The following is a 26761-nucleotide window of genomic DNA, read 5'->3' on the forward strand; positions in this document are numbered from 1 at the left end:
TGTGTAAACAAGTCAACAAGATCTAGCTGAAGGCTTAATACAGTGTTGTTTCAAGCGAAGGAAAAGCGAGACTGTCATGTTATATGGTGAGTCCTCCAGGAGAGGAAGAAATTGAGTTTATTGTACCTGGTTGTTCCACAAAATTGGGGATGTTGAATTTTTTTTTTTTTACAGTATTTAGATAGCATTTTGGAGGCGGAAAAAGAAAACATTTGTTCTCCTGAGCGGGAATGACGTGAATATTCATTTGATGTTTAATATGTGAATTCTGTGGGGAAAAAAACGAAGACTGTTATAACTCTTTTACATTACCATAGTTTGTGGTATCTGATAAGCAGAAAGGCTGAGTTTGCTTTGTGTCTTTGCTTGCAACACTAGCGTTCCTTTCCCTTCGTTGCAGCTTTAAAAGACTGCACCACTGAGGCTGCAGTGTCTGCAATTCATTTGTCTGTGGATTACGTTTTTGCATAAATGAGCATTACTGAACTATTTCTTGTACCAGTACTTTTCTTGTTAATAGTCATGCAGGAATCTTATTTACAATATGGTTTATTTAAAAAAAAAAAAAAGCCTTCCACTGTTAAGTAATCAGGGCTTTCACTGTAACACTTTGATTTGTACTATTGTAGAGGTAGCACATTTTCTCACCCTTCAAATAATAGAAAGATTGCAATTAAAAGAGAACGTACTTTAGGCTAGTGAATCGATTCTTTAGAGAATTAAAATTGATTAAAAGAGGGAATTGTCTATCATGCTCCTGCATTTGTTCTTGCAACAGGTTTTTTGGAAGAGGGTTGTCTTCAGAGAAATGCTTTTAAGTGTTATCTGATTAGTTAAAAAAGCAGTCATATATAAAACACGTTAGTTTTAAATTAGATGTTAATTGATTTTGTGGTCAATGTAGTCAAAAATAAAAAGCCTTATAAATAAAGCAAACTGTGTGTGGATACATGCTGCATTGGCATAGTTGGAAACTGTATACTATCTGAGAGAGTGGGACTGCTATCTCTTTTTATCACAAAGTCCAAATGTCCCAACGTGACTGCATGTGTGTCAGTTGTGCTTAAAACTCTGGATATCTGGCTGTGTGCCATGTTTTTGTTTCACAGACCAATTGGATTTATAAAGTCATTTCAGATTCTAGATTTGGCTGCAACACCAGTACTTTGTGGACCTTATATTTTGTTAGGTTTGGCCTGCTTGAGTATTAGTAAAGTAAAATGCATGCCTAGGTGAGTCTGAGTTTTGGTATAATGTTGTTATAGTCACTCTTAACAAATGAATAAAAGTAGTGGGATTTCTAGGAATGCAAGATAAAACAAAGCAGCCCAGTGGAGCACAGAGCCATCTGTGTGCTTGTTGTAGTTTAACTCTCGAAAAGTCCTGGGGTCAATTTTAAAGCTACAGTCAAAATTTTATAATGAATTTGTCAGGAAACCAGGTGCTAGTGATGTGAAACAATTGTCATTTGACACGATGTGAGGTCTGCTTTTTAATTATGTACAGAAAGTGTCATTTGATGTTGTTTCCTTTTTTTTTAATTTGCAGATGTGCGTCGCTGCCGTTCTTTCCGATGGCGCACAGATGTTGGCATTGTCTATTGTTTGCCGCTGGCTTGTTGGGGTAGTTTTACTAGGCTAGGAAAGGAACAGTTTGTGTTTGTTCTCAGAGCTGCGTTAAGTACATCTCTGAGAGATAAAGGATTGTCCCCCGGCTTTTTTTGGTCTGATGTGACATGGGGTCTCCAGTAATACGATTTTGCTGCAGGGTTGGTAGGCTCTTCAGACCTGAGGCCACAGGTGAGGTTCCTGCCGGTGCTACTGCATTCCCTCCAGTCGTGGAGTGGAAATAGCAGAAATAATGCATTTATTCAGTTCCCCGTGATGAGTAGGACACCTTGAAGCAAAGTGTCGCCTTCAGTAATCAGGGGTGTGGATTTCCTCCTTCACTGCAGCTGGTAGTTGTTACCTGATTTTGTAAACTGCTTATGAGAAATTCGTACAGAAACTTACCTAATTGGTAAAGATGTTCAGTGTAGATACACATTAATGAAGTGTTATTAATTTATTATTTTGCAATCGATATACTACTGCATATAATAAAACTTTGTGATTTGTGTATACATAATATATACTATGTGTATGTATATCTGTATGACTTAGGTAGAATCTGGAAAACTTCATGAGTAAGTCAAAGTGGTAGGCTATTTTTAATTCAGAAGAGGAAATTGAGCACTATCTAGAGGAAAACCTAATTTTGCAAACTTTGACATTAGGCCCACCTTAAGAACAATTGTTTGTCATAGCTTTATGTTTATATATGTTATAGATGTTATCCATGTACTCTTTTTGTTTGGAAGTAATATAGTTAAGACCCCCAAAATGAATGCAGAGAGATTTTCTTGTTGTTTTTGATGTTCCCTTTGTGTATTGTTGTAATTCCTTAACTTTGTGGTTCTGTATAATAGTTTTACTCTCTAAGAACTGTTTTGATTCCGGAACTGGATTTTATTCTGTTTTAACATGCAGTCCGAGCAATTAAGACTAGCAGCTTTTTGAACAAATCTGCGTTGTCACGTGCTTAGCCATCTTTCAGAATGAAGAGCTTGAGTAGTTGTTAAATACTATTATTATCAGTGATGATATGCAAGCCTGAAAGAATCCAGCTTGGTTTTCAGGGCTCATCTTAATTTGGTAGGGATGGTAATCAGAGTGAGAGGTAAAGGGAACACTTCAGATGTTGCTGTGATGCTAAAGATAAGCCATTTATGTTGTGGGGAAATTGTGCTTATTTTCCCATCTGCCTTTGCAAGTCAAAACTTCCTGTGTAAAAATACCATAACTTTCATTAAACATTGTTTTAAATGGCATTAAATTTTCATTGAGTGAGGGTTGTGCTTTTCTAAAAGGCAGGTTTATGTCCCACTCACATGTGACAAAGTCGAGGCGTAAGATTGTTTTAACTGAGGAACGACCTGTGGTCAGCGCTTTTATCTCTTGGGTGCAGGTCCTATCTTTGTAATTTCAATGTGATAACCTCATCTTAGTGCAGATTATGAAAGAGATATTACTGTAACTAGGCAATTACCGTATTACAAAACAGAACCACAGAAGTACCAGTATGATCTGTTAAAGAATGGAAATAGCTGGTGAAGGGTCTTGTCACTTCCTTCATGCTGATGTTTTTCCTTTTATCTGAACAGTAATCTGATTAAAAACTATCTGCCTTATAGTTCTCATCAGCTGTGGTAGGCCAGTTATAGGTATGAAAAAATAGTTATGATCTCTATAATTGGTTACTTGAAATGCATATTTAGGAGAATTTTCTTGGCTAAAGATCTGCTCACTTCTGTTCTTCATCTTCACGCTGTTGTCCTTGGACCAGCCCGACTTGTTTGTGTTAAAAATCAACACAGAAATTGTATCAGATGGATATTTCTGGTTCTTTTGTAATACGATTGAATAAGAACAGGTTTAGCATTTTGAAGCTCACAGTGAATGAGCCAATATTTTAATCATGGATCAAAGTGCTTGGTATTAGATATGAAGCTTTAACATATACTTTTTTTTTTTTTGACTGTCTCCCAACCTTACAGACACTGCATGAAGGCAGCAAATAACTCATTTTGAGGGTAACATCCCTTCTCTGTAGTGACAGTGTAATCTCTGCTCTGTCAGCTTCGACTGTCTTTTGTGTCTAGCAGAATTAGCGCTGTCAGCGTTTTCGATGCAGGATTTCCTGTTCTCTTCTATATAGACTGGAGTTCTAGAAGTATGTTTTAGGGTAGTCATTTATAAGTTTGTGTTATTGTTTAATAATGGGGATGTTATGTATTTAGTCATACAAGCTTTTGTGTACTCGTTCATATTAATAAAATACTTTCTCCTACATCAAAATAAATACACAAATGTATGTAAATGCAAATATATGTAAATATACAAAGGAATTTGTGTTTGGTTTGAAGAGCCAAGCATTTTAGAAAAGAAAAATTGCTCCCATAAGAACAGATTTACCTTTTTGAAAAAAGGTGTATCTGATGTGAATTTAGTGTTTCTAGGTGCCTTATTTACATCCTCAGTTTTCATAACAAAATTTGTTCCCCCATAAAATGAGTGGGGGGACTTTCAGAGGAGATTGTATTTCAGTATTAAGCTACAGTAATATTGATACAAAAAAGCCAGGACGTAACAAGTGATTTGACATAGGAATAAGTTGCTGTCCACAGGCTCATCTGCATCCTGCTCTTAGTGCAACAGCTAAGGAGAAGGCTTTACTGTCTACTTTACACTTGTGGAATGAATATGGGTAAAAGCCTGTATCTGACCAGTCATTGAAGAGCAGCTGAGATGTGCTGACTTCTGTGTCAAAGACTGGATATAAGGGAGCGTTTTGCTTGCCAGCACAACTTTGAATATTTCATCCATGCTGGTCTTGCCCGCATGTGTTGTTTGTACAGTACTATGGTTCTGGATATTACTAATGTACTCTTTCACTGGTTGCTGTAAAACAGGATAGTGATCTTAATGTGAGCCCTTAAATTCTGTATTTTGTGTTTTGTAAGAATCAGAAACAGATAGTTTTTACGTTTGTGATAGTAATTTCTAGTTGAACTTTCAAGGGTGGCTCTTCCTTTTATGAATGCCTTTACACTCGCTTGATCTTCATGTGCGTTGTTATGCTGGCATTATGCTTCTATTTTTGACGTGCTTTTTTTTTTTTTTTTTTTCCCCCCTCTTCCCCTTCCTTTTCCAGGTGAAGCAGGAGCTGTAGAAGGAAGACCTGTGTTGCTCGCCATCATGCCATTCCCCTTTGGCAAATCCCACAAGTCTCCTGCAGACATAGTGAAGAACCTGAAGGAAAGTATGGCAGTTCTAGAAAAGCAAGATATCTCCGACAAAAAGGCAGAAAAGGTACAGCTTGGACTTTTCAGTGGCTAAACAATAATGGAAATTAAAACAAATTTATGATGTTTACTGCTGTTTAAACTGAATCAGTTAGGAATTATTTGTTTTCTACACTCTGTCATAAAGGAGTAGTTGTATGTACCTTTGAACTGGTGTGTTTCACATTGGTTGTTTTTGTATTTTTATACCACTGGCAGCTGATACGATATTTAAAACAATTTGTTTTGGAACTCTTTGACTTTGCACTCTTTACTGATCAGCTTATAGTTCTACAACTTTCCGGTATTTGTGTCCATTGTAATGATTTTACCATTGTACAGTAGTTCTGTCTTTGCTAGCTCATGTGGATGTTCACAGAGCAGAGTGGCTCTGTTATTACTGAAACTGAAGAACTTATCAGTAGAGGATATACTTGTACCTTCTCTTGCCTTTTGTTCAGCCTGCAGGAAGGTGTGGTGAAAAGTTCCTGTGCTACTGCAGTTTCCTTTAGATAAGATGGTTTGCTACTTCAGGTCCTGTCTTTCAGGATCTGCATCTTGTGCCAGTCATTTACTTCTCAACTGGTAATTTTGATAGCTTCACTGAAAATTACCTTAAGGTTCGGCCTGTGTGCAGACGCATCCCACCTACTGACTAGTATGGAGGGATATTTACTGTTTAGATTGCAGCTTTCCTGATAAACTCAGCACCACAGCATAGATGGCAATACTGGAAAAAAAAAAAACCCACAACAAATACCCAGAAAACTTTTCCTGAAAACCCAAAAAACAACTTTTCAAGTAGGCTATTATACCCTCCTCAGATCCTCTCCCAGCACTGTTTAACTCTTCTGACATCTGTGTAGGGTCTAATAGTAAACCATGAAAGTGTAGGTATAGATGCTTTCCAAGGAAGTCAGGCATTGTACACTCTTCTTTAACTTCCTACTTTGGTTTTACTGTCATGAAGCTCCTCTGTCCTTTTCAGGCTGTGGTCTTTGCTCCCTTAATAGCAAACTCTTCATCTAGAGCTCTCTTTCACTCATCTGAGACAAAAGCCAAGTGTAGGAGTTAGTCATGATCTTTTCTATGTTCACCGGTATTTCTAAGTAGAGTGCTACCAGCCCCTGTACATCCATTTTCATCCAGATTTGGCCCTATTGCTTTAAAGACAGGGAGACCTGTGTCTTGACTGAATTGCCATCTTTATCTTGATATTCTTTAGGATCAGCGTCTTCCACCTGCATGCCAGGATGTGGTACGTTCCAGGTTTCTCACAGCAAACTGTAGTATTTTTCCCTGATGCTTTTTCTGTTTTGCTGGAACAAATGTTACTCAGACCTGTGCAGAGTGCGCACTTCTGTCTCATGCTGTTCTTTTTCCTCGTTCATCGCAGAGCACTAGCACAAAGCTAAGAGTATTTTCATTTGCTGCTGCTTTTCTTCTTTCTTTGTTGAAGGCATCTGTCAGGAGAGGAGACGTAGTCTGAAATGAGACGTGGCACTGCCTCCTTCACCTCAACCTCATTGTTAATTCCTGGAGATGTGGCTCAGCCTTGAAATCTGTGCCCTTTTATGCCATCTTTTTCTTTTTCCTTACATCCCTGTATTAGGGAACAGGCCAGCTTCATTCCGTTGTGCATAGTTGTTCACAGTATCACATGCCTGTGTCTTGATGCTGTAGCTGAAAGCTATTATGTACAATTTGCTTCTTGCTGGCCTTTAATCCCTTACCTCCGTTTATGTGAGGCTGCTTTGACAACAGACTGTATGCATGAAGCCTGTAGAGCTGTTTCTCCTGTGTCAGGCAGAAAGCAATACATTCCGCTTGAAAGAGAAAAGAAAGCAACCCATCTTCACTGTAGTAGGTTAAATGTGAGGAGAGTTAAATACTGACTTTCACAGGACTGAGTTGAATGTGGTAGTGCTGGCCACTGTCATCTTGGCTGTTCGCAAAGGAGCCCAGCTGATGAATCTGGATGCTCCAGGCACTTGTCCTCACATCTCAATAGAGAGTTTCTGCAGGAAATACTTATTTCATTGGCAAGCTAAGATCTCCGTCAAGGTGACCGTGGTTGTAGCTGTTTATCTGTGGTTCTCCGAGTGTTTGCTGGTTTGATAAAGTTCTTAAATATCTTACAGACCAGTCATTGCGTGTTTGAGGGGCCAGCTCTGACTGAACACCTTGAATTCATGGCCTGTTCCTATACAGTCAATAGAAATCATTGGAGTAACTTTGAGATAACCGATTGAATAATTTTGAGTCCAAATCATTGGACTTGATAGCAAGGGTCTGAGCAATAGCCATTATTGGGAAAAAAAAAAATCTCTGCATGCCCATATCTTAATATGTATATCTCTTTATCTCTCTTTCACCATCCCTTTTATTATTCTGATCTTTTCTGCAATGTAACTTTCCAGCTCAATTGGAGAAGAATTCTCTGTTGCCGAAAAGATCAGTCCCATGGCTGACAGTTGAACAGAAATGGAAGAACTCCCTGCACATAAAGCACAAATACTACCCTTTAAGAAAAGGGAAAAAGAATGCCATTTTTTTCTTTCTTTTTTTTTAATAACTCTATCTTACTGGGGGTTAGACTGGTATAAAATAGTTCTGTTTCTCTGTCTTTATCATTATTATTATCATTTTTATTATTATAATTGTTATTATTAAAATTTCTGCTTCACTGTTGCTGTTTCATCTAAAGGTGTGCGTTTTTCAGATAACAATAGTGAACTCTCAAGGCTGAACAGCATGGTACACATTCAGTGTTAATTAATTTTGTGGTAAGGGCATCTTTCTTTCATGATGGTAGGTATTTGGCAGGGGGGAATAATTATTTTTCCCACATTTCTCTATGATTTTTAAAAAATAAGTACACACAGTTACATACTTCCTTACTCTTGAGCATGTGGCATTTGAAATATGTGTGTCAAATAAAAAGTAAAAAAATTTCAGTAGAGGTTGAACTGAACTTCTCAAAATTTAATCATTTTAAACGTTTCTTCCACAAAATGAAATCCATTGTAAATGCCCTTTTATTTTATGTCTTACGGCTGAGGTTCCAAACACAAATTTGTACTTTTCTACTGCAGTACTACAGTGGTTTATGTGTAATATATAGTTTATGGTATTTCCCGCCATGCAGTAGCAGCACAATGCTGTCATGAAAATACTTTAGTTCGATACTACGTGGAGGATGCTCTCCAACAGTTGCCTGACACATTTGGAGATACAGCTTTGTAAGAAAATTATAATTTTCCCTAGAAGTTGAATGTGTAATTAGTTACAGTAAAAATGGAATACCTTGTTTCTCCAGTACTTAGACTGAACTGCTGGCTCTACCCTCAATGTTGCTTTGTGAGAGGGAGAAAAAGCACAGATGTGTAAGAAAGATCTTTAAAGCTTGGACAGGATGTGGTCCTGTTCATATATACCATATACTTCATAATCGAAATGGAAGGGACTCTGTTAAGTAAAAGATGTAAAACACCCATAGAGGTCTTACTGCATCTTGTTCAGTTATGAAACATTTTCCCCTGGAAAATTTGTTTTATAAATAAAAATTGGAAATTTAAAAATGAAAAGTGAATTTGTGCTGCATGGATAATCTAGTTTTTGCTGAACTCTGAATACTGGAGAAAAGTTAAACAGGTAATTCTTCAGGTCATTTTGAAATGCTCTTTAGGGTCGCAGCACGTGCTTCGGGACCGTGACCAGCAGGGAAGGAGAGCCAAGGGCCGCTGAGAGCCGGGCTGGGTCTCGCCGCTGGCAGCCTGTCCTGTGCACTGCCGCTCCGATGCTCCTTGAATGACTTTTGCTTAGGACTGGGGAGTAGTTTGCTGTCTTTTATTATTACAGATGGGTTATTTCAGAAACCTGAATTGACAAATGGTTTATAACTGAAAACCTTTTCGTCTCATATGCTATTAGTTTTCTGTAGTCGTGTTCTTTTGGAAAGGGGGAGTAAAGAAAAGGGAAGGAAAACTCCTTTCAATATAGATGGGACCTACCCTGAGCTAGCACATTGGTATTGTATTTTCATCTCTTCCTCCTCTCCAGCTTACCTCAGCATTTATTTTTATGCTGTTAGTTCATTTGATTTGTGGCACATGTGTTTACTGTTGTGAAGGTAAATATTTACTCATGTAATATACTTGCTCTTCCCTACCCTCTGACCTTGGGATAACCTGCTCGTAACAGCTCCAGTTTGGGCGCTCTGGTAGCTATTTCAGCCATACCGTTCGCCCGTGCAGGTAGGCTGTGTCAGAACAGCAATTCAAACCTTGGGCCAAAATGAACATCTAAAAGTCATGATCTCTCTCTCTCCCCCCCTTAAGTTGCCAGCTCTGTACAGCGGGCCAGTATACTCTGTGTACGGACAAATGCAATACGCTATTTTATTTGATTCAGCTGTCAGTGTAATATTATGTCTGGTTGCCCTAGCCATAGATTAGATTTCAGTGAAATAACTTCGTAATTTACAAAGCAGTAAAATTTTAAAGATGTTATGCATATGTATAAAATCAATTCATGGTTGAATGAAAGCTTAAGGTTAGGTAATCTGCCTTGCCTACTTCATGGGACTGTTACGCAGAGATTGAATTAGGACTTTTTTTTTTTTTAAATAGTGAGACAACATGCTTCTCTGCTAACTGAACCTAGCTCTTTGGTGTCTTTATGACAGATGTCTACTGAAAAATAGCATAATACTTTTTTGCCTTTATAATAAACTAGTAACATCAATATAGGCAGTATATTGTATGTTCTCCAGAATTGTATGTTTTAGTAAGGTTCCAAATCCAAACAATTTAAATACCAATTACCATTTTAATAATTCTGTTTATGAGAGATATTGTTCTACACTAGGAAAAAAAATCACTGCATACAGGCCCAAAACTGTAGGTAATTTACGTTTTTGATGAGTCTTTTGCATAATGGTGCAAATTATGTAATTGCATTACTGATGTTGATAGAACCTGTAGCCATAGACCAGGAGCCTGTTGAACACAAATAACCTTCTCCTCAGCTTAAATATTGTATTCCTATTCTGTTGCTTTCTGTAAATAAAAGCAGCAGTTACTTCAAAAATGCAAATACTCCAGCTCCACAAGTCTGAATGAAGTGTTTGATATTTGCACTGCTTAGTGTTTGAGGAACCAATCTGTTTTGGGAGTATCTCTGAAATTTCCTAGAGAGTGAAATAAACCATAATGGTTTGTAGCTATTAAGACATACAACTGACTGTGGTGTGACAGTCACAGGTGACTTCATGGTGTCTGTTTTTAAGTAGTGCCTAACTGCCTTTGATAAGAATAGAGAAGTATGTACTTTATTTATTTTCCTTACTTTAGATTTTAGTTAGGCTTTTATAATCTGACTTGTCCTCAAACATCACTGATTGTCTGACACCTTTGAATTTCAGATGTGATCTATCTGTAAAGCTCTAATTGCTCCTTGGTTACTCTTTCTCAGTATTGCACTGAAAGAGTATAATATATTGCATAATATATGATTACACATATCTGGTGTCTGATTGTTAATTCCACCTTGTGTTTGATCTTGGTTTTTGGACCAAATTCACTGTGCGTTTGGATTTTCTCTAGAGGCTCTTTTGTCAAAAGAAGTAGGCAGCACTTTTAGTGATTATTTAGACTTTAATACTGTAGGAAATCTTGCAAATGATGCTTCTGTAGCTAGCCTTTTGTTTGTTCTTGTATTTTTTACTAGTTTTTCACTTAACTCTTGATTATTGATATTTAATATAGCATCATATTTTTAGTTGCAACAGAGTGCCTAAATTCCATTCTGTCTGTAATGCATCCAGAATGGCAAAAATAGCTCTGCACGTCATGTATTTGGGATATATTGGAGAGTTCATGGAGTATAATAGAGCAGAGAGAGATTCCAGAATGAGTTTTTAAGTGTTTTTCTAGTCCTTTTGAGGCTGAGATAGAGTAGAAGAGGGAATATAGAAATGTAATCTTTTATGTAAGTTTAATGTATCAAAAGATCTTGGTTATTGATAAAAAAATTTTCAGAAAACTGTATTTGCAATATATATCCAGAAATAATGTTTTGGCCAGAGTTGAAGTGATACAAGCAAGTCTATATGCTTTCACAGTGAAGACGGTCAGGCTTTGGAACAGGTTGCCCAGAGAGGTTGTGGGATGTCCGTCTGTGGAGCTGTTGAGAGCTCGGCTGGATGTGATCTTGAACAACCTGACCTGACTTTGAGATTGGCTCTGCTGACCCTGGTGGCCTCCAGAGGTCCCTTCCAACCTAAGTTGTTCTGTGATTCTGTGCATCTGTCACCAATACTTATCATTAAAGCAGAATGTCATTCCATGTTCAAATAAAGCACATTCAGAAGATCTCGACAGAGTGGAGAGAGTGAGAAAGAAATTCAATTCTTGGTGTCTCTTTTTGAAGTTATTGAGTTGTATGTTTGTATTAGGCCAGAGGGATTTATTTTTAAAGCATTCAATGTTTGGAAACGCTGGATTTTTCTGCTTGGTTTGGAAGCATTTAAATTACTAGGCCTCTTTCTTGGGGTGGTGGTGAGGGAGAGCCTTCAAGTGTGATTACTAGAGTCTGGGGGGGGGGGGGTTGTTCTGTTTTGGGGTTTTTGGTATGAAAAAATCTCCACTGGCATTCTTCTTAATTGCAGGCATGTCTTCAAAATTGCTTCAGTCTTGTTTAAATAGGTAGTTACTTCAAGCTCTGGGTTTCTTCCTCTTTCATCATCTTTCTAAATTACCGTGCAGAGACAGACTACAGTAGAATTTTCATTGCTGCTTCCTCTTTTCTTGGTAGCCATGTTTCAAAGGCCTCTGTCTGTATCTCCGTGTTTGACAGGTGTTTCTGCTCTTTTCCTAGTAAAGATATAATTCTTCCGAATTTTAAAGAAATAAAGCAGCTGTGTAGCGTAATAGTGTTATAATATGGTGAGCTGGCTTTCTCATTTTAGGTCTTCAGGAGCTGTCAGAAGTGTAAACAGTCATATTGAACACCTGCTTCTTGCTATCTCACTAACAGTGCACAGAAAATCCTTTGGAATTTCACTTAAGGAGGAGACGACTGGGAATAGGAACTGGAAATAGAGAGAAAGAGGAGGCAGAAGGGAGTGGAAAGTTGTGGAGGAGCTAAAAATGCTACAGGGCTTCCTTAAAGGTCATAGTGTCCTTACTTGCATACCTAGCAAAGCTGGAATGGCTTCGTCTTTAATAGTACATGGGTCATGCTGACTTTAGGCCCCTCTAGATGTACCCGGCAAATGGGATATGTTTTTACATATTCCTTATAAGATGGGTAATATTCAGAAAGTGATCATTCTTTCTCTTCATTGATTTTTTCCATGTGCTACCCTTCATAAATCATGTACATTAAAGTGTGTGTGTACATAGCTGGTCAGTTCAAGGAATTATGAAGAATTAGTGCACTATTATACCTATAACAACACAATAAATATTGTTAGTATTTTATTATATTTATATATAATATATAATATGGTTTATATATAATATAAAATATAATAATATACTTACTAATTCACACTTTTTAGAGACACAACAGAAATATAACTAAGCCAGTTATTTATGGTGATCATTTTCAACATTTTACCTCCAAGCTATGCAGATTTATACATTTAAAGGAGGAGGTTTTTTTTTTTCCCCTGAAGATAACTGTGCTTTTAAGATACAGAAGTAGGTGTTTAAAAGTGTTCTTGTTGGTCTTGCATTTAGTTTTTCTCATGAAATAATTCTTCTTCCACTGCTAAACAGTGCTGCAGCCCAACATGGGAACCCAGGGACTCCTTTCACCAGCTTCCCTAAGTGAGCAGTCAGACCTGTCTCTCCTCTGTAGGAGGAACATCAGATGGGAAGCATCTGAGCCCTTTTGGATTGTCCCCTGTACTGATGTGTTCTTTGACTACAACTTCTCCTGGGTCTATTTGCCAGTTTGTTCTTGTATACTGAGATAACTTGAAAATTAAATCAGGTTCTCTTCAGGCTTTTATCAGTTGGAAAGGAAAAATGCCCTTCCCGCTGGCTGGGATGGGAGCCTGCTATTTGACAGAAAAGCTGAGAAGTGCCAAATCTGTAGAGTATGCCTGGTGTCTCTGAGCAGTTTGCTGCAGACAGGCCTCTGTCTGTCATGTTTTCCAGTCTGATCCTGCATACCTCTGTGTTACCAAACGGAAATGTTGTCGGTTTCTTGCCATACTGTCACTATTCTTTAGGGGTTTTTTGAATGAGAACTTCAGAGGAAGTGAGAAAGAAGAGATTTTAATTTTTGATAACGTGTCTTGCCAACTAAATTGTTTCTGACTTGCCGCTGCCTCAGTTTTTTAGTAACATAGTCTTATTTGCAGAAAGAGTATCTATTTTTTTTTGAACAGGTTGTCATTTCCTGATTTTTTTTTTTAATGGAAGTTTGCTGATGATAAGAATAATAGGACGTATAGTTAAAGCCAAATGACACTGTCTGCACTCTAACTGCATTTTTTCCCGTTTTCTTTAGGCCACTGAGGAGGTTTCAAAAAATCTTGTTGCCATGAAAGAAATCCTATATGGCACAAATGAAAAAGAACCACAGACAGAAGCTGTGGCACAGCTTGCTCAAGAGCTGTACAACAGTGGTCTTCTAAGTACCCTTGTAGCTGACTTGCAGCTAATTGATTTTGAGGTAAGAAAATAAGTTTGACATTTCATATGCTGTCTGTGCTGACATAAATTCATCTGAATTCTTGCCACTTTAATTGTGTAAAACAGCTTTCGATCTACAGGTTTTGTTTTCTGGCTGTGACATAGCCACTAGAAAGTATACTCTTATTATTACACATGACTTAGTAAATTAAGCAAATACAGAATGCAAAATCTGTGAATTTGCACAAAATTGTAAATTGCACAAAATTGAAGTAGATAAACCTCTAAGCTTGACTATACAGTTCTGTTAAAATTTTGGAATAATCTTTAGTTGTTGTGTTCACAAAAGGATTAATCTCTTACTGGTTATACTGTAATGAACACAAGCTTGCTTACACACTTTAAATTATTGCAGCTAGAATACTTAAAGGCTCTATGTCTGTTCTCATCTTGTTAAATTAAATTACCTGAAAAAGTAAGAAAACTATCAGAACATTTTGAGAAAAAAAATTAAATAGTTAAAGCTGTTACTTTTAAAAATGATCTTTAGTGTTTCTCTCCTTCTTTGGTAACAAGTGATTCAACCTTTTTTTTACTTTCTTCATCCTTTTTCTGTTTAGACAAAACCCACAAGATTTTACTGAATACTCCAAAATAGTAATACTTATTTTACATCTCTGTACAAACCTCTGTCTGGAACTTGACACCTCATTGCATTGAATAATTTAGCTTCTCAGTGTCACAGTGAAAAATTACAGGATTATTTATAAGAAACTGCAGTACAATTGGATTTTCTCATTTTCCCTGAGGTCCCGCAAGAAGTCTGCGGTGGTCTAGGAAAAGAGTCAAGAGCCCTTGTATTTCACTCCACAGCCTTGACCATAAAGACCCTTCTGCTTGTTAAGGTTGTCTGAAAATGTTACTGTTCATAAACGGGTTGGTCATGTTGCCAATACAATAGCATAAAGTCCTGTTGTAGTATGACATTCAAAAAATAATAGTTTTTTTCCTGTTCTTTCTTCTTTTCTCTCCAACCCACCCCTAACTCCCTCTGATTTGTGTTTTACTACAATATGGCGGTATTTTTTCCTGCCCACAAAACTGTTTACCCCAAACATTTAAAACATTCTCGTTGTTAAATAAGCAAGGAGACTTGAGAAAGTTGAAAGCAAACGCTGAAATATGATGGCATTTAATTGCTGAGGAAAGGAAATTGTGCAACGTCATCTGGATTTTGCTGACCTCTAGATTCTTATCAGCGTGGTGTTTACGCAGCCGGCTTATTAGTGAAGGAAACCTTCATTATCTTCTGGTAATGAAGAATGATAATTTGCACAGGCTTGCTCTCATTTAAAAGAACTATTCATTTTATTCTAAGGGGACTTGAGGGATTGCGAGCAGTTTCCTGCTTTTAGGCTTTGGGTTACATTGTTACGTGGGGATGTGGCCGTCCCCCTTGAGAGGGAGCAAGTCATTTGCATTGCTTTCTGGGCTGCACCGCGGCTGCTTGTCAAGCACGGGACCTGGCACGCTGTCCAGCTACTGCTGCTACCCAGAATTAACGTCAGCAGAGACCCATGCTCCAAACCTGCACTAGCCTCCCGTTTGTTACAAAGTCAATTAAATGTTGGCTTTGGTATTTCAGATCTCTGCGGTTGGGGTTTCTCTTATTTGATATGGTTTCTCCATTGCTGATGGAGGTACGAACTTGATTTCCTGTTGGTTCTTCAAGTTTAAGAATAGCTTTAGTATTTATTCCTTCTGGTGCCCCTGCAAAGCCTGAAGTCATTTGGGGATCGAGCAAATGTCATCTATTTTGTCAAGAAATTTATTCTCATTCCTGAAGAAGGTTTCTTTATAATATACTGAGATGATAGTTTAAGAGTCAGAGTAAAGAGTCCTTGTCTATCTCAGGTGTATTTGAAGGTGAATACCATGGTAAAAAACTGAAAAGTAACAAATGTAATGCTTTTATGTTTTTATTAAGAAACTGTGTAAACTGTCCAAACCTTGCAGTACGTAAAGACTTGTTTAAAATGATATCTGTATCTGGAAGCTTTCTTTCCAAGTAAAGCAGTCAACAAAACCATCTACTTTACTGAATAGGGCTATGAACTTAGCAGTCATCTCCCTGCTGATTTGTGCTACTGTATCTGTAGGAGAGATGGTATCCTTTGTGATAACTGTTGTTCTTGTTCCTGTTTTTTTAAATGAAGAAAAACAAAAAACAAAAACGCCTTTTGCATAAGGGAGCCTGCATCGTTCAACTTGGAAGACAATACCAGCACAGTTTCACTCTTACCTCTCGCGGTCGTGACTATTGGCACAAGATTCAGTGCCTGTTTGCCCTTGTTAGGCCATGACATCACTTAGTAATACATGTTTTTAACAATAACTAGATTTGGCATTAGTGTGTGCCACTATCAGTTCAATTGTGTGAATAATAAGAAAATGCTGTTTTTGCTGGCGAATTCAAAGCAAACAGTGAGATCTAAGGCAAAATTGGCGATATTAGTGAATGAGAGTTGATGACTATATTATGTGGAGTTTGAGTAAAGCAATTTCTGGGAACACTGCTCCACTCATTTCCAGAACAAAGAGTTCTGGTGTTGCTTTGGGCTGGCTTTCAATGGAATTGTAATTGAGAAAACAAGCATTTACAAACAAACTCTTATATCCTGAAAACAACACGCTAACAAACTATCCATGCTAATTCACCAAACATGCCATTTTTAAAACAACAATTCTCCTATATGTTCATAAATATTTGATTGTTTTTTTATGCAATGTTCATTGTTAATTTGATTTTGAGAAACCAGTATTAGTTTTGAATAATTGCTGTTATTTTTTAAAAGGCTTGCTAAAGAAGTACAGCCTGCATTTTGCTTGAAGGCTTGCTCATGTTTCCGAGAGTTTTTAAGGCACGGCTAGAGATTCTGAAGACAAATGCTGTACTAATAGCTCTTGTGTATAAGGCTCAGGGAGCCCTTAGGTAGAATTGCTTAGCAGGCTTTTGTCTGCAAGTCTAGACGTAGCAAAAGTTTGCTTGTTTTTCTTCTGAATCACATCTGATAGCAAATAGTTTTAAAGGTGTCTTCATGGCAATACCAAATGGAAAGTTAGTTTCAGAAATCTGACTTTTAAATGATATATGTGAATGACAGTGAAAAGTGTTTATATTTACGGTCAGCTTTTTATTAATGTCCTTACCAATTTGTTAGCTTTAGCTAGGGGCTGACATGTCCCAAGAGGAATAAATGGTAGGTGTATCTATATTCAGTGAAGAGAACATTCCCAGCTCCTTTTATGCTATCTGGTGCCATCAATGTGCATTTTTTGTGCGTGTATAATTGGTGATGATTTACAGCATATTAGTCTTACTTATACTACTTTGTCTGTTAGAAAATGTGAGACTTGCATTTTAAGTCAATGGATGATTTTCCTTTGGAGTTTTTATTTATTTATTACCTCCATAAGTTAAAATTTTAAGTTGGATGTTAACACTGCAGTCACAAGTGCTCTGCAGACTCCCGAAGGTGGTGGTATGTGTTCCTAGAGAAGGTGAGAGAATAATAGGATATTGCAGAAATCTACTTTCAAGCAAGAGCATTGTTTAAAAACTGGTGTGTTATCAACAAAAGCAAGTATAAAACAAGTCCCGGAGATAGACGCTACATAGGAATATTAGATGAGCTATGAAGTGGCTTTGGTTCTTAATGTAAGTTACTCATGATCTGATTGAAACATGATCGAGTGTTTTCAGTGCTTTGACACATTTGAAATGTGTATAAGGCAGCAGAGTATTTGATCTAATTAAGGGAGTGTACAGAGGCTGACTGACCTGCAAAACTCACTAGGTGTGAAGGCATGAGATGATAACGTTTAATTCTTACTTCCATAGTGGACTTCAATATTGTGTACTTAACTGCTTATGTTTTTGACAGGGCAAAAAAGATGTTGCTCAAATTTTCAACAACATTCTCAGAAGGCAAATTGGTACAAGAACCCCTACAGTTGAATACATCTGCACTCAGCAAAATATATTGTTCATGCTATTAAAAGGGTAAGTACACTATGAAGCATAAATATGCCTTTATATGAAGTAAGAAGTTTTAAATTTCATGGAGAAGCAGTGAGTTTTGAAATATTTTTTCTTCCTTTCCAGTAGATTTGATTTTTTTCTTAAAGCTTGTAATTTTCCTAAGGAAAGGAAAATTTGTTTGACAGAACACCAAAAATATTTTTTTATGTAAAGTATGACTGAAAAATGAGAACTGATAGTAACCTAAGCAGATTCTTCCTGGGATGCAGCAGATATTTTCCTTTCAATGTACTCTCTGATCAAATTTTAAACTATTTACTTGTGAACTTACTTATTTATCAAGTACTAAAGGCTAGGGTTTTTTTTGCTTTAACCACCATCATTTTCAGTTTGCTGTCCTATCCCCTGCTCTTAGTTTGTGGCTCTTTCTTCATAGCGATTCATGTTCCTATAGTCACACAAATGCACCAGCTCAAACTTGTCCAAACAAAGAAGGATTCAGGGCATATGTTCATGCCAGAGTGCTATTTCCTCCTCTATTCTTGTATTATCTGTGTTGTTGGATGTTGAGGAGCCATGTCATACCGAATGCATGATTGTATGTGGAGAGCTGTGTACCTTGAATGTGAAATCTTGCTCTATGGAGAAGGCAGGTGTTTTGCATCTTTTAATTTCTTGCTGACTGCAAAGGCTTAGCCCCAGAAGGGGTATTAAGTATTTGCTTCAATTCTTATAAGTTTAAGATATCCAGTCTGCCAGAGGTACTTACTTTTTTCCTGCGTTACAGTTGTGATTTTGAGGGGAAGCAGGATTTAAATGTTAGAAGGACAAGAGGATTATTAATTCTGGCATAGTATAAAAGCGAAGATATTGATTCAATACTTCCTCAAAATAACTTGCAGAGAAAGGCAAAGAAATTGGAGGGGCAGAGAAATTGAACTATTTTCTCAGCATGCTCTTGTTTATATATGACGGAGGGATGTAACCCATTTGTCCTAATTTTCTGACAGGATTTGCTGAGACATAGTTATGAGTGAAACTGTTTGAAATGAGCATTTAGTTAGCTTAAATGACTTCAATATTTTATTTGGCATCTGGCTGAGTCAAATTTCAGTAAATTTAAAATATGGGGTGAGTTGCAAAAAATTCAGTAGAGTTCAGATCTCCCCAAAAGGTTAAATGGGAAAGTAATGCAGCATGTAATGTGAAAATTAATGCATGAGAAAACTTTTTGTATGATAATATAGTTAGTGCTGAGTAAACACAATGGCGCTTTGCTCCAGAATCCTTCTGGTGAATTTAAATTAGTGCTCAATGAATTAGGACCCAGACCTCTTCAGGTGGGAGGTGGGGAGGTATATAAGAGGCTTTCACTGCTCCAAATATAGGTAGGTAGCAACAGACTTAACTTTTCTATAGATCAGGATAGCTTGTATTTCAAAATGTTGAGATTAGTTCTTGCCCCAGAAAGGCAGCCTTCGTTCATCCAGTTTCCTGCTATTAAGCATACTTGGGAAAACAAGGAACTAGTATAGAGCACAAAGGTGTATTTCTATGAAATGTGCATCTTAAACACTGTTGTGAGTTTTTGACAGCTGCTCTTGGCATACGCTAAAATCAGCTGAGGGAACACCAAAGTGCTTGAGCAAATGTAGCAGCAGTATCCTAACCGGAGCCATCGCTGACGTCTTCATCACTTGCATCAAATCAACGTGATGGACATGTTCCAGAAGGTCTCCTTTTGGAAGCTGCATATACTCTGCTTGATGCAATCAAGACTTAGGTGGAAAGAAGGTGTTCAGTATTGTCCTTACAATCAGAGGACACTGTTGCAACATTTCAAGCAGGACATGTTGCATAGAGTAGGCAGGGATGCTGGCAGAAGGTTTAATGAAAGAGGACACGCGAAGACGTGTCCAGTATTGTTACTCCATTAGCTTCATGCTCATATAAAAGATAGTATTATGTAAATTGCTGTTATGTGTAAGCAAACCACTTTCTAGACCGAGATTGCTTACTGCACATCCAGATATGTGCAATCCCACAAATAGGAAAAAAAAATGGATTTTGGATATAAAGGGAGAGATTTTTATTTAGTCTTATTTCTCATTTTATAGAAGTGATTTGTGTTGGCAATAATCATTTCAGTGATTTCAGTAATATTTCAAAAAAATATTTGTAAGTGGAATTTAATACAAAGTGAAGTACCTCTAATTATTTGAGTTACTGTTTACTTGATAACACTGAAAATTGTAATTGTGCGGTGTAGTGTTACAATGCTAACTTTTGAAGGTATTTTTAAAGAATCTTTGTTTTATAGGTACGAATCTCCAGAAATTGCTCTAAATTGTGGAATAATGCTTCGAGAATGCATCAGACATGAACCACTTGCTAAAATAATCTTGTGGTCAGAACAATTCTATGATTTCTTCAGATATGTGGAAATGTCGACATTTGACATTGCTTCGGATGCATTTGCCACATTCAAGGTAATTCATGTTCCATATTTGAATTATTAGTATTTCTGTAGTTCTTCATTCTGTGAACTGATGTAACTGTTGCCTGTTACTTTCTTGAGCAAAATAAGCGTAGAGAGAGGAAAAAACATTTGGTCAGGTGCATATGGGTAAGCTGAGCACTGTTCTTCCTTATTTCTCAGGACGTAAGAGATTCTTTTAAATATACATACTACATTCTCAATAACTTTTATTCCAGGAGGCAAGATGTAAACTGCTGTGCATTAGTTGAATGCATGTGCTCTTCCATATGCCAGTGGCCTTCAAATTTCTCTCTCCAACTGTAAGGCTATTTAAGCAAGTGATTTCCTTTTCATTTTGTTACAAGCTGAGTATATTTGGTGTTAACTTTGGAGAAATTTTTTGTTGGCCCGAAACAGCTGGTCATGGGACCATCAGCATAATAGTAATTGGTATTAAGTGCTGAGCCTTAACTGCAGTTGTATGTAGTTCTGTGCATGGCCTTTATCCGTAAGTGGAGCTCTTCAGTGATGATACCACAGGCTACTATAATTTACCTGTGTAAATTAACATAGTGCATGGCAGACCTTTCCTAAGTGATGCCAAGTTCATTAGCAATGTCCAAACATCAGCATTCATGTCCCAGATTTCTTTGTTTAATAAAATAGCAAAATCGTCTATTGGATGTCTTAACGTTCTCACTGGCTCTTCAGAATGAACAGGTACTGTTCAAATATGTTAGTGAAAATATTGTTTTTGTGTTGTTTTACAGGATTTGCTTACAAGACACAAGTTGCTAAGTGCAGAATTTTTGGAACAACATTATGATAGGGTGAGCAAATATTTTTCAATATTCAGAATTTTCTAGTACTGTATATCTTGTTCTTACTTGAAGAACTCAAGTAAGACTTTTCATTCCTTGTTTAGCTTCCTTTTTGAAAGTTTCTGTGCAATATTGAACCAGTTGAGCTGACAGCAGTTAGTGCCAAAGCAGTAAAATTAAGATTGAAACCTTATTGTTGGCTGTATAAAATGAGACTAAGGTGGAAACAAAAGAGGGAGGGTGGAAATCTAGTTCTGCGACAACGTATTTTCTTTCCGCTAGAGGGAACCCCTTCCCAGGTTTTTTTCTTTTGTCTGCCGCAGCCAGTGCAACAAAAGCAGGCAAGCTAGCCTTCCTCCACCTGCTGGGCGCTCTTAAAATTGGTGAGCAAAGAGCATTCAGTAGCTGGGAACTGTTATGGTTTAAGAAATAACCAGAGAAGTGCTTCCAACGCATATCAGTTTAAATATCGACGGCTCCTAAAAGAGTGTTTTTTTTTTTTTTTTTTTTTTTTTTTTTTTTTTGTTAGAAGTGCATACAGTGCTTACGCGGTAGTGACTTACAAGACTACTGAGATTCTACTGAGATTTTTAGATTTTTGTTATGGATTCCTCCTCCAGTTTATTATAAGCATAATTATAATCATATATATACATGCATAATTATAAATCAATTCATAATATTGTAATCATAAATCTTTGGAAGAGTGCTTGTGACACTTGAAAAAGTTCTAACTCTTCTGTTTATTCTCCATTTAGTTCTTCAGTGAGTATGAGAAGTTACTTCATTCAGAAAATTATGTGACAAAAAGACAGTCACTTAAGGTAAAGGCAATTTCATTTTCTTCTTAAATGCAAAATTAGAGAACTCCTTTAATTTCAGGGTGGGTTGACTTTAATTGAATTGGCTTCGGTAACTGCCTTTTAGTTACAAGCATAATATTTATTTTAATTTTTCATATTTTTCAATTCCTTGGATGAATTAGTTTTCTTTATTCCAGTCCTTTCACCAGTAATGTTGAGCATATACTGGGTCATTTCTCTCCTCATGCAGAAGTGGCTATATGCAAGTACGTTTTCCACCCCATCCCCGACAAATCTGGACATGTTTAAATTGTTTAAACAAGACTCACATAACGTGACTAGAGCAAACATACATTCAAGTTAAAAATATTGAACATAAATATAACAGATAACTAAGCTAACTGATGGCGAGAGTAGTACTTGTGGGAAAGAACTCCTGCATCAGAACTCCCGACAGAAAGAGGTTTTGTGTACTTTTGAGAGCTTTAGTGTGTTTTATTCACTGGCAAATATTCTTAGGAGCTGGGGAAAATGTGTATATAAAATCTGCTGAAGTTCCTGTCTTAATTTTGCATCCCTTCTGGACAAAGAAGGTAACAAAAGAAGTAGAAGTATTTATTATTTGAAGTAGAGAGTCTCTGTTTTTATCACATTGTTATTGGTAATGCATGGTTTTTCTATAAATGAAAAATGTAACAAAATCGTGGTTGGGGAGGGGAAGTCTTTTGGAAGACTCTTCTTACCAATTCTGGTTCACTCTACGGGGGAGAGCGGAAGGTGATTTTTCAGTTGTGGCATTGAGAAAAAGGTGAAACTGCATCATCATCAGAATAAGAGAAAAAACGTACCTTGCACTTAGAAATTCAGGAGTTTTGAGTTTAAATCTTACTGCTTTTGCAGACTAGTATCAATTACTAAGCATGTTTAAAAGCACTTACGTTGGAAAAGGTGTTTCTTACTTCAAATGTCCATAATTTTTTATTTGGTTTTGTTTCCCACTTGTAGCTTCTTGGTGAATTGTTATTGGACAGGCACAACTTCACAATTATGACAAAATACATCAGTAAACCTGAAAATCTCAAACTAATGATGAACCTTCTACGAGACAAGAGTCGTAACATTCAGTTTGAGGCCTTTCATGTGTTTAAGGTATGTTTTAAAAATAAACCCCAAAACCCCACAACAGAAGTTATTTAGTTGAGTAAAATTCTGTGCTAAGCCTGAATGTGATTCATCTGAACATCTGCTGAATGGTGAAATAAAGAGCTTAAATAGTTAAAGAGCTAGTGTTTTGTCTTTATGGCCCATCTTTACAAATAGTTATTTTTCTATCTTTTTGAAAATTGTTTATAAATTGTTTACAAAGTGTATGACTGTTAGTGTAATGATAAAAAAAACTTTGGAATTAAGGAAGATGAAGTGCAGAGGAATAAGGAAGAATGCATGGTTTTATGTGAAAGCATGAAGCATCTCGAGGTTCAGAAGTGTTTTCATCAAGCTACATGATACGAGGATAGCAGTATTTTAATCAAATCACCTAAACTTCAAAGCCTAAATTGTAGTTTGCATATTAAAACAGATACCTTTGGATTTAGTAGTAAACAAGCAAATGATTAGTAAGAGTTTGGAGATATAACTTGAGGTATAGCAGTTTTTGTTGTACTTTTATATAGCATCAGATGGATATATTAAATATGATGCCATGCATTTGCTGCAGAAATTAACCATGGGATATTTTGAGCGAGTTCTGCAGGGCATTAGGGCTGTTCAGCTCCTATGGACATGAATTTAGCTTGGAATTGGTGCTTGGTTTCTATTCTAATAAAAATAAAATTATTTTCATTTTATTTTCACTTTTTTATTGTGGGGATATTGGAATGTAGAGTGATTAAAACATCATTTTAAATTATTGCTATCATTGTCTTATTTGCTACGTTTGTTTTTAACTGAGCCTTCTGTTTCCTACTCTTACACCAAATTCCTTTTATTTCTTGCAGGTGTTTGTAGCCAATCCTAACAAGACACAGCCTATATTAGACATCCTCCTAAAGAACCAGACCAAACTTATTGAGTTCCTCAGCAAGTTTCAGAATGACAGGACCGAGGATGAACAATTTAATGATGAGAAGACCTATTTAGTTAAACAGATCAGGGATTTGAAGAGACCAGCACAGCAAGAAGCTTAATCTCCAATAAACCCCTAAAATATTAAACCCAAATTCAGCATTTGCTGTTAGATATTCAGCATCAGGCACTCTTATCGATTCATGAGGAACATTACTGCTAATCTGCTGTTCAGTGAACGGTTTTTGTTTTTCTCTTTTCTTTTTTAGTCCAAGTTGAAAAACATAGCTGCTGCTTTCTTGCACAATGTGGACTTTATTGATATTTGTGTCATTTCAGAATTCAAAGACACTGCTTGTTTTAGGAGTCCTGAAAAGAAAGATTCTAGGTTCATGAAAGCAAACATATAGATACTAGTTTGGTTTAGGAAAGAAGGTATTAATGTAGTTAAGCAACAGGTTGCATGCTTGCAAATCTGAATAAATCTGTACGTTTGCACTTACCTTGTTTGAGATATGAGCACAATGTGACCTGTGCATACCTGGCACCATAGTATAAGATTATATGCCTTGATTAAAAAAAAAATGTGCAGTGCTTTATTTGTAATCAAAGGGGAAATGTATCTAAGATGTGAGCTTACTGGGATAAACAGTTGTCTTGCAAATAAACTGATATTGAAACTTAGCAAGAGTGAAATCTCAAGGTTCATAAGGAAAATGTATATATGCCTTTCACTGCTTTATAGATTTTTTTTTTTTGACATGATTTGATTTTTCTGAGAATTGACTTGTAAACTTGGAAATATGTTCTAAGGGTTTTTGTTAATTTTACTTTATTTCAGACAGTAGAGCTAGCAGTGACATTTTGCATTTCATTTCAACAATGCTTGCTGGTTTCTTTTGTATATAACTCCTAGGCTGCTCATTTCTTTAAAGTATGATTTAATTTGTACAGCAGAGGAATGTTATTGTATTAGTCTGTAACTATTACCTAATATTGAGTTTTGCAAAATGAATGCTCATATGTAATTGAATACTTCAGATCACATGAAAATGCTGATTTAACAATCTTAACTATGGCAGCATTAAGAGAAAAAAACCAAATTCTTTGTATTCACTTATGTAAATGGGGTGCCATCAATTAGGGTAGGCTGAAATAGAGAACTGGAACCCTTTAAACTATATTCTTACATAATATTGGCCTTATTCAATTAAACTAGTGTTGTGCTCACCAGTTCTGCAAATGGCAAAGATTATACTAAATTAATATTGATTTCTTTTGCTTCTGGGGAGCCTACAGTGCACCGTCTTTTTCTTACAGTAAACTCAGTACAGTAGTTGTGAGTGAGTAATTTAATTCCCTCTGACTTCAAGAAACGTAATTTTATAGATGTCCTAGTGGTAACAAAATTATTTTAATTTTGTTGATTTTGTTCTTTAATGCTGCAAACTATCAGTATTTATAAAAACAAAAAACCAACTGATTTTGCACCATGTTTTTGTTACTGTGACCATACAAAACAAATCTACTAAATATAGCTAAACAATGTTATTAAAATTGTATCTATCCATCATATAGTAATGCTAAGATCACAACCAACCAAACGTATGGATTGGAGTCTGAGAGTTCAAATTCTGCATGGCTGAATCTGATTGAGACTGCTATAGGAAATGTTTGTTGCTTCCTGTCCTCCTCCTAATTAAAATATTTTGCAGTCAGCAAGATGAAACTCCTTAGTGACGTTTAAGCGGATTTTAAAGCCTTCATAAGGGAAGTCAGATAGTAGCTCCAGAAAACTGGGTGTTTTCACTCTGTAATTTAAAATCGCTCTTAATATTATAATTGGTCTTTTAAAGGTTCTTAATGTGTACTTTGCATACAGATTCATTTTGCCTACTGGAAACAAAATAGCTTAATCTTACTGAAGATCACTTATACAGGCAGGCAGAATTGGCCATGATATGGTATTATAGTTCAGTACTAACAGTCTATTATATTTTGGTTTATCATAGCTGAGTGGAGGAAAACATTATTTGCCAAGTTACTCACCATAACATATACGGCTTCCTCTTTAGAAAAATGTAGAAGTGCTGAAGATTTATATATGTAAAGAAGTGAAAACATTTGGACTGGGATGTAGGTTACTCTTTATTAGGCCTGGGAAACAATGTCTATGGTAACTTTTTTAATATGTGAAAACATTTGAATGTTGGCTTTGGAAAAGAAGTTGTATTTAAATTAAAGCTCATTTGACGTGCTCTTCGTATTAAAAAACTATTGTTCTGGAAGTGGTTTCTTATCTGCTTGAAGGCTTAAAGATATTACGTAGTTATTTAAATGTGAGGGGTTTTTGGTTTTGCGCCTTTTCTTTTTTTTTCTTTTTTTCTTTTTTTTTTTTTTTTTGAGATGTATACAATTGTAATTCTACTTCCACTTCCGTAGTAGCATTTCGTTTCTCCTGAGGAAAATGCGTTTCTTATCAGAAAAATTTGGCTGGCCCCATAATTTAAATTGAAATAAAATTTTGAAGAAAAATGTGTGTGCTTTACTGTGTTTTTGAAGATGTTGAGTTTCTCGTGGATGTGAATTTCTTTTCCCCATTATTGTCTTAGAGGGGTTCAGCTTTCTTCCTTTAAAAGACAAAGGAATTCTAAAGCATGAAAACTGTGGGTGGCTTAAAAAACATTTTTGAGCAATCAAGACAGTGTTGTATTAGAGACATCAATTTTAGTTAATTGTTGATAAGCTGTTATTTTGCCTATACATAGTGTGCTTTTGCTGATTCTGTTCCTTTTTCACATGTTCAAAGGCAAAGATAGTAGATGCCATTTCCTGCGTACTACCTAGGATGTCATGAGGTTAGTGGAAGTGAATCCTCCATAATGCTAGTTCATTCCCTTCTCTCCTAATTTCAGGAGCAAAAGTTTGTGGAATTGGTAACTCTCTCCTTAAGAAATACTGTAGCCTTTTGCCTTTGAAATTATTTGCCCTTATTTTGCATATATGACACCCAAAGTAATGC

The 26761-nt window shown here is 36.5% G+C and overlaps 1 protein-coding gene across 4 annotated transcripts in view; it reads left to right on the forward strand.

The window, feature by feature from the left end:
- The window catches only part of CAB39 (calcium binding protein 39), a 49872-nt gene extending 23596 nt beyond the window's left edge, over positions 1–26276 (forward strand). For all 4 annotated transcript variants that reach the window (XM_064516954.1, XM_064516953.1, XM_026109720.2 and 1 more), the window contains exons 2-9: positions 4753–4910; positions 13406–13570; positions 17475–17593; positions 19893–20061; positions 20822–20881; positions 21631–21696; positions 22681–22824; positions 23673–26276. In XM_064516954.1, coding sequence (XP_064373024.1) covers positions 4797–4910; positions 13406–13570; positions 17475–17593; positions 19893–20061; positions 20822–20881; positions 21631–21696; positions 22681–22824; positions 23673–23861 — 1026 coding nt within the window. In that variant the 5' untranslated portion in view covers positions 4753–4796 and the 3' untranslated portion in view covers positions 23862–26276. The remainder of the gene's footprint in view (positions 1–4752; positions 4911–13405; positions 13571–17474; positions 17594–19892; positions 20062–20821; positions 20882–21630; positions 21697–22680; positions 22825–23672) is intronic.
- The last annotated feature ends 485 nt before the right edge of the window (positions 26277–26761 follow it).

This window comes from Dromaius novaehollandiae, chromosome 9, assembly GCF_036370855.1.
Source record: "Dromaius novaehollandiae isolate bDroNov1 chromosome 9, bDroNov1.hap1, whole genome shotgun sequence".
Classification (NCBI taxonomy): Eukaryota; Metazoa; Chordata; class Aves; order Casuariiformes; family Dromaiidae; genus Dromaius; species Dromaius novaehollandiae.